General features: G+C 40.1%; 1 protein-coding gene across 1 annotated transcript in view; it reads left to right on the plus strand.

The window, feature by feature from the left end:
- The window catches only part of LOC102383059 (ras-related protein Rab-10-like), a 53,110-nt gene that overhangs the window by 15,062 nt on the left and 25,782 nt on the right, over positions 1 to 12,266 (plus strand). The window contains exons 2-3 of the mRNA XM_014522401.2: positions 1,887 to 1,947; positions 3,252 to 3,390. Coding sequence (XP_014377887.1) covers positions 1,887 to 1,947; positions 3,252 to 3,390 — 200 coding nt within the window. The remainder of the gene's footprint in view (positions 1 to 1,886; positions 1,948 to 3,251; positions 3,391 to 12,266) is intronic.

The following is a 12,266-nucleotide window of genomic DNA, read 5'->3' on the forward strand; positions in this document are numbered from 1 at the left end:
GGTCCAGAGGAGGGCCACCCGCATGATCTGGGGACAGCAGGGCAGACCCTACAGTGAGAGGCTACGGGACCTGAACCTGTTCAGCCTTCACAAGAGAAGGCTGAGGGGGGACCTTGTGACCATCTATAAACTCACTATGGGGGACCAGAAGGGTTTGGGGGAGACCTTGTTTCCCCTAGCGCCCCCCTGGGATAACAAGGAATAATGGCCACAAGTTGTTGGAGAGTAGGTTTAGATTAGACATCCGTAGGAACTACTTCACAGTTAGGGCGGCTAGGATTTGGAACCAACTTCCAAGGGAAGTGGTGCTGGCTCCTACCCTGGGGGTCTTTAAGAAGCAACTTGATGCCTACCTGGCTGGGGTCACTTGAGTCCAGTTTCCCTCCTGCCCAGGCAGGGGGTCGGACTTGAAGATCTACAAGGTCCCTTCCGACCCTACTTCTGTGATTCTATGATTCTATGAAGTTTATATGGAGGGGCAGGATAGGGGTAATGTTCTTTACTTAATCTTGAATGTAGTCCTAGCTTAATTCATTTCTAGTCGTATTGATGCAATCCTGAATACTTAGAATTATAGAATCATAGAAAATGAGGGCTGGAAGGTACCTCAGGAAGTCATCTAGTCCAACCCCCTGCTTAAAGCAGGACCAACCCCAGCTAGATCATCCCAGCCAAAAGGGCAGCAGGAGTAGGGGGCATGAAGGCCCAAACTTCTTTTGTTTACTTCTGGATATTTCTCTATTTGTCAGAATTTCACCTTACACCTCAAATGTCACATAACTGCCATTCTGGGGACTTACTGATAATTTGTGATCCTATTCCCTGTGAAGTGTGGACACGTGTGCATGTGGTATTTGAGTAGGTTCAGTAGGCTGCACTTTGGCTGAGCAAGTATGTGACTCAGTATGCATGTACCTAAGTGTAAATCCTAAAATCTTGGTCCTGCAGATGGAGGAGGGGTTCCCTTTCATGGTTTAGCCCCAGTAGCTGAGTAGTTATACCACTTGCCCAGGAGGCAAATGCAAGAGACCCCTCACTTAGATGGGGTTTGAACCTGAATCTCTCCAACTTCCCAGCAGAGTGATCTCACCATCTGGTGACAGGCATTTTCCATTCCCTTCTCCTGCTTTCCTTTTGGGATGCTTAACCTATGGCCTGATGGTTAGTGCATTGTGATGGAAAAGGCTCTCTTATATTTCCTCCTCTGACATCCAACACTCTAATCATGAGTTTTTGTTCTGTAGAAGTTTGATTTACACTTGCCCAGAGAACACATATAGAGCTGCATACTGGCCTGGTTAGCATGCATCCTATTGTGCAGACTCAGTAGCTGTGTGGATGCTTATGTATCTACACTGCAAGGGAAGCAGGGTTGCAAACTGTGCCCAAGTATCAAAAATGGCAGTTATGCCAATAGACCACTGCTACATGGGTGCATAAGCTGAAACAGGATGCTGTCCTAAACCTCGATACAAACCTGCAGAACTGTTATTATGGAGCTGAATCACTTAGTCAAACACTCTGTAGTTTCAAATACTGTGACTGTTCTATGCATCAGCCACCAAGCTGCTGTCATATCATTTGCCTACTAATGCAGGTTTGTCAAAACTAACAGTGCACAAGGAGCTGAGTGTAAAACATTGACCTGTCTGACAGTTATTTTCAATAGAATGTACTTATGACTGTCAGAGAGTTGCTTGTAATAGTTCTGGTTTTGCCACTTCTGTTTCGTGTTGCGTTTGTTCTTTTTTTGGTAGTTGTCTTTCCTTTTTCTCTTCCCCTTCAGATCTCCAAAATAACTATTACCTAATAACAGTCGAAAACAAAAGCTATTGTTAAAAAAAAAGAGAAGAAAGAAATGTAACAGATTTTCTTTTTTCTTTTAGGCATTGATTTTAAAGTGAAAACAATAACATTCAATGATACAACAGTGAAACTTCAAATATGGTAAGTTTTAATTTTTTCCCCACGAATGGAAGCCAGCTAAATTATAGTACAACACACACAATCTTATCTGGTTTTAATTGTATGTCTTTCTATAGTCTAATTATTACTTCATAGTGCATTTTAAAATGTGAATTATGCCTAGGGGAGCATATTGTTTACAGCAACTAGTGGACACTTAAAAAAAGCAGTTATCTCTAAAACCATTTAGCATTAAGGTTTCACTGTTGTGGCATACAAATAAAATGCAGACCTCTACTACATATTAAATATAAGCAACTTTACTACAATTTTAAAGGTAAGAAACAATGCAAATTGTTTCATAACTTCAGACATGCACGCTCATCAGAATTTTGAGGGAGGTCTAGCATGATGAATCTTTGAGCATCCCTACCTTATTTTTAAGTAAGGTTGCTGCAGGAATGCTGGAGCCCAGCTATTTGAACTGAGGTGTGTGAATATTTGCCATGGTTAGAATTATTTTTCAAGGGATAATTCTTTAACTGAGTTGATGGTTTGACAACCCTAGATCTCCAGCAGCTAGATCTTCAGGGCTAATTAAGACAGCCCTGGGGACCTGCTTAAGTTTTGTGGCAGTTTCCCAGAAAGCTATGTGGCCTGCAGTGTTCTCTGAAATCCCTGCGTTGCTGCATGGTGTGGATGGTATCCCACCCTGGCATACACCTCCCATATTAGCTGTGCTTTTAATTCACTCCCTATGTTAGAGTTTACAGAAGTCAAGCTGGCATCTACCTTTTGAGGTTCCTATGCTGGAAGAATCTTCCCTCAGCCAAGTCATATCATATCTCAAGTCATATCATATCTCGTGTTTAGAGATCTTTATACCACTTTCCTCTCCCCCATCTAAAGGGACCAGTGTAGGATTTTAGCTCTTGGTATAGCCACCCCAATATAGCTTTACTGGTGAACCTCCAGTCTAAAGGTCCTACACCAGTGCGTTTCTTCAGTGCATAATGCTTATTCACTCTAAAGCAAGTCATAGTACTGGTATAAAGCAACGCAGACATATTACAGTAAGGGGTATACCAGTGCAGTTACATGATTTAACCATGCAGTGGTTAAACCTCCATGTAGACAAGGACTTTGACTATTTTCTGCCTTTTTCAGTTATATAAGTGTAGGCTCTAGAACAGTCAAAAATATTTACATAGCTTGCTGTCCTTTCCCTGTCTCTACAGAATAGCAGAATAGAGCATATAAAGATTTTATTAATGTGGCACTACAAAACCATTTCCATGTTCTTGCAGGGCATGCAATACCAAGTGATCTCTTATGGTGTATTGCAGGGATACTGCTGGTCAAGAACGATTCCACACGCTTAGTACTAGTTATTTCCGTGGGGCACAAGGGTTTGTTCTTGTCTATGATATCACAAATTCAGACAGCTTTCAAAGTATTACAAACTGGATGAATGAAATACATGAGGTAAGAATACCTAACTGCTGTCAGTCTTTTTTTCAGTGTGTTTAATAGCTTAATTTCCTGACTTAATGCACTTAATATGTTTAAAAAAACTATGGCCCCAGCTACATGTTATAGTTATTGTGAAATTAATGAGTTAGTAGCATAATTACCCTGAGACCAGCTACGCATGCAAAGAAGCTATTATGCCATAAAAAGCTCCAACCAGCTATAAAGTTAGTCCCCAAAAACGTGTACTAACTTCATAACTGGTTGCTATTGAGATTCAAAGCTTCTTGTCTTACTTTGTTCCATTGCTATATACAGGATGTGTCTATATGAGATGCTGTGTCTCCATAGCGATGAGCTATGGTGACTTAGCTCATAGCAACACCGACATAGCATTGGTGGGCACAAACCGTGATGCCACTGCTACTGTGCAGTAGGGTTGGAAATGACCTGTGCGGCACCAGGACTGTGCAGTACCAGCGGTACTGGCAGTAACAACTGTGCAGTTAGGCGTACGTGTAGACCCACCTACAGTATACTATTGTAATAGTTTCATAGTAGATAGTTTCATAGGAGATATGGAGATGCCTGGTAGGTCCTCCAGAACATCTCCATAACATTGTCAAATGTTCATCTATCATACATTTCATCTAGTATTTTGTCCAGTCTGAATTCAAATACCTTGAGGTATGGGGCTTCAGCCACCAACAAGTAGTCTCCACAATCCAGTTGAACTTGACGTGAGGAAGATTTTCCTTATATGTAACCTATGATTTCACTTTCTTAATTTCAGCCCACTGGTCTTAGTTATCCCAATATCAAATTAAACCATTATTCTCCGTCCTTGTTGATAATTTGCCTTTATCATATACTGTTATATTCCCTTTCAATGATTACCTAAGCTATTCAGTTTTATGTTGTTTAACCTTTCCTCATAAAATTTTATCTGCTTAGGTTAAATAAACAAAATAAAAACAAAAATATTCAATATGAAATACATTTTAGGACTGTGAATGGCGTGATTTCAGTTACAGGCCAGTCTAGACAAAGTCCATTAGTGAGTCTTATAAATCGAATTAAATAATAAGATACAGTTCTTCACTATCATGTAATAAGATACTAGACTTCACTATCATGTCTAATAGTTTAGTGTCTTGGGTAAACTATAGGTGGGTATTCAGTGTAAAATAAGTGGTTTATGCAATAATGGTTAAAACACAGGGCATTTCTTCAGAATTAGTTACTCAGTGGGAGGTGATGTTACCTGGTTGTACCTTGAGGATTACCAGTAAATCTTCTTTAGCAATCCTTCATATTCGAGGATGATTGTCTTCCATGACTGTCATATTTGTGTGTCCAAAGGTAGCTGATGAGGCCTATCTGGGATCGACAGACTCTTTTATAACCACTGCCTTCATACCTGTTCATGACTAGGAGATTCCAGACCTTAGAATTCTGCTCCCATTGCCATTAGCTGGTCACCAAAGGGCTTGAGGAATGTGCTGGAAAAGTTGTTTTCATGGAAGGTGCCTGTGCGTGACTTATTTTATCATGGAGAAGCTGCTGTACGTCTGCTTCCACATGGCTCTTGCCAGAACAGGACCTTGATCCAATGACAAGGAGACTAAGACAACAGGGGATCTCGTTCTGCTGCAGCCTTCATGCACCTGCGCAGCCATTGAGGACTTGTAGACTCATGGCTAGGGGCTGGGCAGGCTTATTCTAGTGGTGACCTGTACTTGTCATGTCACAGCACCCTCAAAGGATTTTCAGGAGGGAAAGAATTGCCATCTGCTGTCCCCACCACAGCCTGATGGTGCTGCCACTGCTTGGGCCGTGACTGCTTATTCGTCAGAGTTACCCCTGCTTATTTTATAGCTAACCTTCAATGAAGGTTTTTCCACTATCCACCACCTGTGGATGTGCTGGGTAGCTCTGCCCCATATTAAATAATTCCCCAGTAAATGCCCAATGGCAAAGTTGCTATTGCTACTTTAAGTTGAAAAAAGTGCAAGGGTGGGTGGACCAAAAGTGGTTTGTAGATTTAATTAATTGGCTGGTGGAGTTTCCTTTGGTAAACACTGGGAATTGTAAGAGAGTATAAAATTTGCATTTAGGCATAATCAGATCAAACTTAATCTTTTATACTTTTATGTATCTTATCTAGATTCATATAATAATCTAACTTTATTTAGAATCATAGAGTTTTTGTAAAAGCATCTGTCTAGTGTTCCTGGCTCTTTCCACAAATTTTAAAAATAACCCTTGTGAATTAGCACTTCTGGTAACAGATCCTCAATCACTTAATAGAAAACTAACTGTCAGTATGGTAATCAAATGTGTTTGCATTTCAATTAATACTAAGAGTGTAATAAGATAATTTCTTTAGCAACAAATCTATTATTACTGCTTGAGTGAGTTCAAGTCATACAAGAACCTCAATATTTAGGTCATCCTTACATTCAAGTCTAAAGGTAACTCAGTATTCTGACTTTCTGTGAAAAGCTGGGTAGAAAAAATATGCTCAGTAAAGACTATAGAAAGCTTAATTGACATATTCTTTATGCCTGTATCGGAGCTGTCATGCCCTTATAATAGTATGTTTATTGCAGGAAAATTACTTCAGAAGCTGATTTTTTTTCTTTATAAATTTAAAAGAATTGCAGACAAAACTGACTTTTAATACATTTTGTGTTGTTGTTGATTGGGAAAATGGTTTAAAGGTGTTAGAAATTGCATGCAACTATTCAGAAGGACTGAGAGTTCAGTTAGGCCTATATAAATAAATAATCATATGAAATAAAGTAACTGCATATCATTTGAAATTTGGTTATACCAAGATCTACACCAAATGGCAGCTGAGCCCCTGTACACAGACACAATGCCCTAGATACTCTTTTAGATGCATAAGACTTCTTTGTATTGTGCTGGTATCACAAAGTTACTATAAAGACATCATAACCAACAGCAGCTAGACCAGGTTTATACTGCAAGGTTTGCTCCCTTAGCTGATGGAGCTATACTGGCAAAACTCCTGGTGTGGACACATCTCTCTTGACATAAGATAGACAAAAAGCCTGAGGCTTAATTGATTCTATCTTCACAGGGTAGTCTAAGCGGCGTGGATTGAATTGATAAGCAAGTGAACAGACATTCACATTTGATTCTGAAAATGCAGCCATATGCCCGCAGTTCCCCAGGCCAGAAGCTGGGGGGCACTAGAGCATGCCTCCCTGGTTGACTGGTCCAGACAGCTTGGACCAAGGCTAGCCCACTCACTGTGTGAGGCAGGGTTTACGGGGAGGTGCAAAGCATCCTGGGATGCTGGGGGTCTGTGAGTTAACTTGACTCTGGAACGGATCTGGGATGGAACTTCAGTAAACTGATTTAACCTAAATCAGTTAAGTCTGATACCACATCCATCCAGGTTTATCTTAAACCAGTTTCAGCCATTTTGAAAGCACTTTATGTGCACTGAACTTCTGGACTAAGGACATTATCAGTTTTTAGCACCAGACCAAAATCAGCCTTGTAGGGGCTTTTGCTTAGCGATTGCAGTGTCTAAAGCTTAGGTGTTTTGCCAAAGATGAGTGATTCAACCTAAAAGAGTTGGACATCTTGGATACCAGCACAATAAATGGGAAGATTAAGGAGCATCTAGGAGCTGAACAGGGAATGGTGTGCAGCTAGCCAGTAGGAAATACTAAGCATAAGGGCCTACCTCTCGTAGTTCTCTAGAGCATAGGTGTAGCTACAGGGCTACACATAGAGTGTCTCTGTCATCTTGAAATCCAGAACACAGAGCGGAGACACATTTCTGAACAAGGATGGTTAACTCACCCTTATAGCAGCATTGAATTCAGCATAAAGCACACCCTGTTCACTCTTGAGCATGACTGCTGGTGATGTCCACCTTTTGCCACTGAGCATAATGGTTATGTAGGAAATGGGAGATCTGGATTTGAGACTCTCCTCATCCTGAGAGGACTCAAACTCACATCCCTCACTTCCATGAGACAGCCCTAGCTCCTCAGTGGCAACAAAAGTGCAAAAGTTAGAAGGAGAACAAGCAAGAGAGGGCTGTGAAGAGAGCACTTTCCAGGAAGTCTGTGTTCCAGTCCCTGCTGCCAGGGACTGGGTTCCTGATTTTTAACCAATGACTCTTTTCCTTATATTACTTCAGGCCCCACGACTCTTATTCTGTTGGCTGCCCAGTGGCCTCACTTCAGCAGGAGAGGTGGGGAGGACCCTAACTAGGCTACTCAATACCTTGCTGTTTAGGGCACTTTCCTGGGAAGAGGAAGATGCAGATTGAGGAGGGGCTAGAAACCAGATCTCCCATTTCCTAGTTATGTCTCTAACAGTGAGGCCGTTGGGCACGAGTGAGTGGTAGTACCACGACCCTTATAATGACAGTATTTTGTAATGAACTGTATGCAGGCTGCCGGTGTCAGAGATGCTGCATAGGCTCTCTGGCTTCCTAAAGAATCGAGGACTTGGGCAGAGTTTAAAGTGTCTCTCATCACTGCTCTGCATCTCAATAGAACCTTGGTGGGAGTTAGGCACATATGGAGCTAGCGTGAATTTTACTGTTTTGGTGTCTGCAGATTTTTTCCAGGCATCAGATGCCCAATGAATCCAGGTTCCTAAGCATTTTGCTACTGCTGGACTAGGATTCATCTGGATTGTTTTTGTGATCAGAAGGTCAATTTAACTCTAATCAAAATTAATACTTACTGATAGCTAAAAAACTTGTACCTTTTGGATATACTTGTATATTTCCAACCAGAGTGAAAGAGAACTAGATAAAATAAAGTAAAAACCAGGTGCTTAGATTCCTGTAGGAGATATGTATAAGAATTGCAAATGTAGGTGGTATAAACCCTAAGTATGTAACCACCTGTAGGAATCAGTGGATTCTTTGAAAACATAATCATCATTAATTATAAAGAATAAGTTTACAATTTACATGGTCTAGTGATTTGAGGAAAGTCACTATCTTGCCATGTGACTTCATGTACTTCTCAAGACATGGACAGACATAATAATGTTTATATTGGTGGAATCAGCATTACACTGGTGTAAAAAATGAGTGCACAGGTAATACAAACTAGGGGAGACTTCCCCCAATCCAAAAGATAATTACTCCCAAAAAATGGAGGATAAAATACTATGATGCAAGTTACACTTTCCTTGGTCTGTTGTCCTTTCGGGATAGTTGTTTGCTAAAGGCAAACAGGCCATTACTTGTCCCCTTACTGCTTTTCAGTGTAGTGCTACAATAACCATCTACCATGTTATCTATCCCAAGGAAGTTGCACATATGTCCTTTCTTGACTTCACTCTAATTTACATCGGTATAAAAACTGACTTCAGTTAGGTTATGTGTACATATTCTGTCTCCTCTTAATACTTTTTCCTGCTCAAATGTGTTGTTGTGATGCTTAGTTATTAGTTAGAGCTGTCCACTTCCATCCTATACTGTCTTGCCAAAAAAGTTCTGTTTTCCTTTCCACCCTCTTAATATGTAACTGAATAGTGACTATCATAATCACACCAATAAGCTCAGTGTTGGTCCATAAAGGATAAATGGGGGAGTTTGTGGAGGATAAGTGAGGTAATTCTTTGGGGCACCAAGCCTTAACTGGCTACTTTTTTATAGGGAAATATCAAGCATGTGTGTTTGTGTCATCACTGTCCTACTGTAAGTAAGGTAGAATGCAGCTATTTAATCTTAGTGTCCATTTATACCAGGGGTGACCCAGACCTGCTGTCTGGATCTGGCAAACGGAGCCATGTCATCTGGCCTGCGGGTCTCCCCCATGGTTCTGGAAATGTGGTGGTATGGTGAGTGGTGGATGCATTAATTGTTGCAGCTCCTGGAATGTGGCAATTAATGCTCCTGCTGCCACTCACCGCACTCAACATTCTGGATCTGTGAGGAATCTCACAGGCCAGATCCAGAGCACAGAGTTATGTCATTGGGCCCATGGGACTGGAAATTTGGGGCAGGAGGATTAGCAGCTCTTGTGTGTCTAGGAACCGCAGCAATTAATGGTGGCACCACCAGATTCCAGACCCCATTGATCAGGTGGTACAGCCCTGGATCTGGCCTGTAGACTGGCCCTGTGCTGTAGATTTGGCCCAAGGAATGACTTTGCACCACTAGCTGGGCACCACTAATCTATACCATATAAAAAGATTGTCAAGGGCTAATTTTCCAAATAACCTGAAGGTATGATAGCTACTTGTACCTACTTTGTTAGAAGTTTTTATTTTACTTTTATGTACTTGCACATCCTACCCCTGTGAAGTAATAGTTCTGTAAAATGAAGGGAGAAAATTATATTGGAAGAATAACATCTTGGCTTTCAAAAGATAAAACATGGAAAGGAATATGAAAGATAAATTCACATTTGTACACCTCATTTGTTGCGGTGCGTGCACATTCAAATCAGCGTTTGCATATCAGAGTGCATAGCCATGTATTTAATTGGTTTGGGGCACAAATTAGGTGCCCACAATTTTGCAAATAGAGTAGAACATGAATTAACCAAGACCTCGGAAGGAGTCCATGTCAGAGCTTGGTTAATAGAATACAGTAATCTCTCATCATAACTCTCATGTTCACAGTCTTGTCTTCTAATCAGCCCTCTATGTCGTGTTATTTAGCTGCTCCCCCTTGTGGCCAGAGATCACAATGACTTAAACGCTGCTGAGCTGGTAGGAAATTTTTGATAAACTATTTTTTGCCAGAAAAGAAAAGAAAAGAAAAGAAAAGAAGGAAAAACAATTTATTGGAACCAAACTCTCTTGACTTGAAAAGAAATAAGTTTTGCAATTGTCTAGCTGTCCCTTTTTGACATTTTTGTTTTACAGGTTGAAATGACTTTTCATTTTCAAATTTGAGTAAATTTAGACTAATGAAAAGTAAAAAGAAATGAGAAAATTGGAACTGAAAAGAATCATAAAGAATATTTTGACCCTCCAATGTCCCCTCCTCCCCCCCCCCCCCCCCCCCCCCCCCCCCAATGCAGACAGGTGGCTGCATTTGCATCCACAATGGCAGTATCACCCTTGTAGCAAAAACTATTTTGGAATCCATTCCTTCCCACATTAACGCACCCCAGCCCTCCAAATTTAGGGAGTTTTAGACTTTGGTTTTGTACTTCCAAGTTTAATTCTTTTGAGGGGTCACAAACATTATATTCTTTTGACCCTAGCTGACTTCCTGCCCCTGGGGCAGGGGGCTGGACTTGATGCTCTCCCGAGGTCCCTTCCAGCCCTAATGTCTATGAAATCTATATGAGGTTTTGGAACACTTACCAGTCCTTATTCTCAGGAAATGCAAATCAACTTAACTGGATTGATGATTCTTCTTGGGGTCAGATCAGATTTTAATGCTACTAATTTACATTGGCTTAAGGTCTCATAGGTATCATTTACAATATGAATTGCTTGAAAATGAAAGGGCCAGTTTCAGTCTGACATATATTCTATAGTAGCCCAAAGTCAAATTATGTTGAATGAACATTTCAAGCTGCAAAAAAGCTCTCATATTTGTAAACATTTTGAGAGTCATGGAGGGAACATATTACCAAAATGCAAACTTATTAGTAAATTATATTAACAGGAAAATCAAATTATAATTTTTTTCTGAAGGAATTGTTGTCTTAAAGGCTTTTTAATGTTGTTTGTCATTTTAAAATTCTTTTGAAAGAATATTCCTGTGCAAAAAATATTCTTACCTTTTGGTATGGGAATGAACTTGCTAATTTAAAACATGGATTCTATGTTTTTCATAAAGAAAGTATGTTTTACCCTTTACTTTTAACCTTTTTCTTCAAAGTAAAGTCAGATGTCACTTAGGAAAGCTTTAGATACATAAAATCTTCTTTCAAATAAAAAAAATGATTATGTGATGTGATTAAATTGTCTATTTACCATACCCTATTTTAGGGACTGATGTAATTTTATGTAGGAGAACCATTGACCTTAATGAGTAAAGCTCCAATGCGTTCTGAAACAGCCAACATTTTGGTCTATTAATCCAGGTTAGATTGATTCATTATTTTAGGCCTGTACTTTGTACTCTTATGATGATCTTACTTCATTTTAATACTACATTATCTTGAGCATCAGCTGCAGTTATGAAATGAGATTAGCTGACTCCAAAATGAGAGTGGATTAAAAAATGAAATGGTATTCCTTAATAATAAATTGTGCCTAGTGCTGTACTTTCATATGAGGCAACTTAGTTGTAAAAGTGCACATATACGAAAAATGATGATTAGGTCTGTCATCCTTTAATGGATATTTTTCTTTGTATATCTCTAAATGTGTGTATGTGCATGTGCACACTGGTGGAAGGGTATGGCTGTATGTGGCTTTAGTGTCTGTCAAAGTACTTAGAGTGACAGGTCTGCAGAGTGAAATGCTCTATTGAGCTACATACATTATAGTACTAGTTGCAGCAAAGTGAGTTTTCCTGATCCTGATCTGTTTGGATTACCTCTAGAATTGGAAGGGTAATTAATTCTTCATGCTCATTCATTCCCTTGTATAACTGTATCACAGTGGGGGGGTTTCTAATGTGGATGCCTGCCCAATATGAACCAGACTGAGGCCACTAACTCCAAAAGATCAGAAGTGGTTTTAAATATGTATAAATAGTACATATTTCATGGTGTCAGTCTGCAGGTTCTGTGTTCTGTTACAGAACTTTTCACTTCCCTTCTCATCATTCCAGTCTTCTTTAGCTGTAATAGACTGGCCTAAAATAATAGTATTACAGAGCATCCAGTACATTTTAGATTCATGATATATGTAACTGGGTTAGCAGGACAGCTAACGGTAGACAAAGGATAGAACAGTTGATTCTTGCTCCTGCT

The sequence above is a fragment of the Alligator sinensis genome, unplaced genomic scaffold, assembly GCF_000455745.1.
Source record: "Alligator sinensis unplaced genomic scaffold, ASM45574v1 scaffold88_1, whole genome shotgun sequence".
In the NCBI taxonomy this organism is placed as follows: Eukaryota; Metazoa; Chordata; order Crocodylia; family Alligatoridae; genus Alligator; species Alligator sinensis.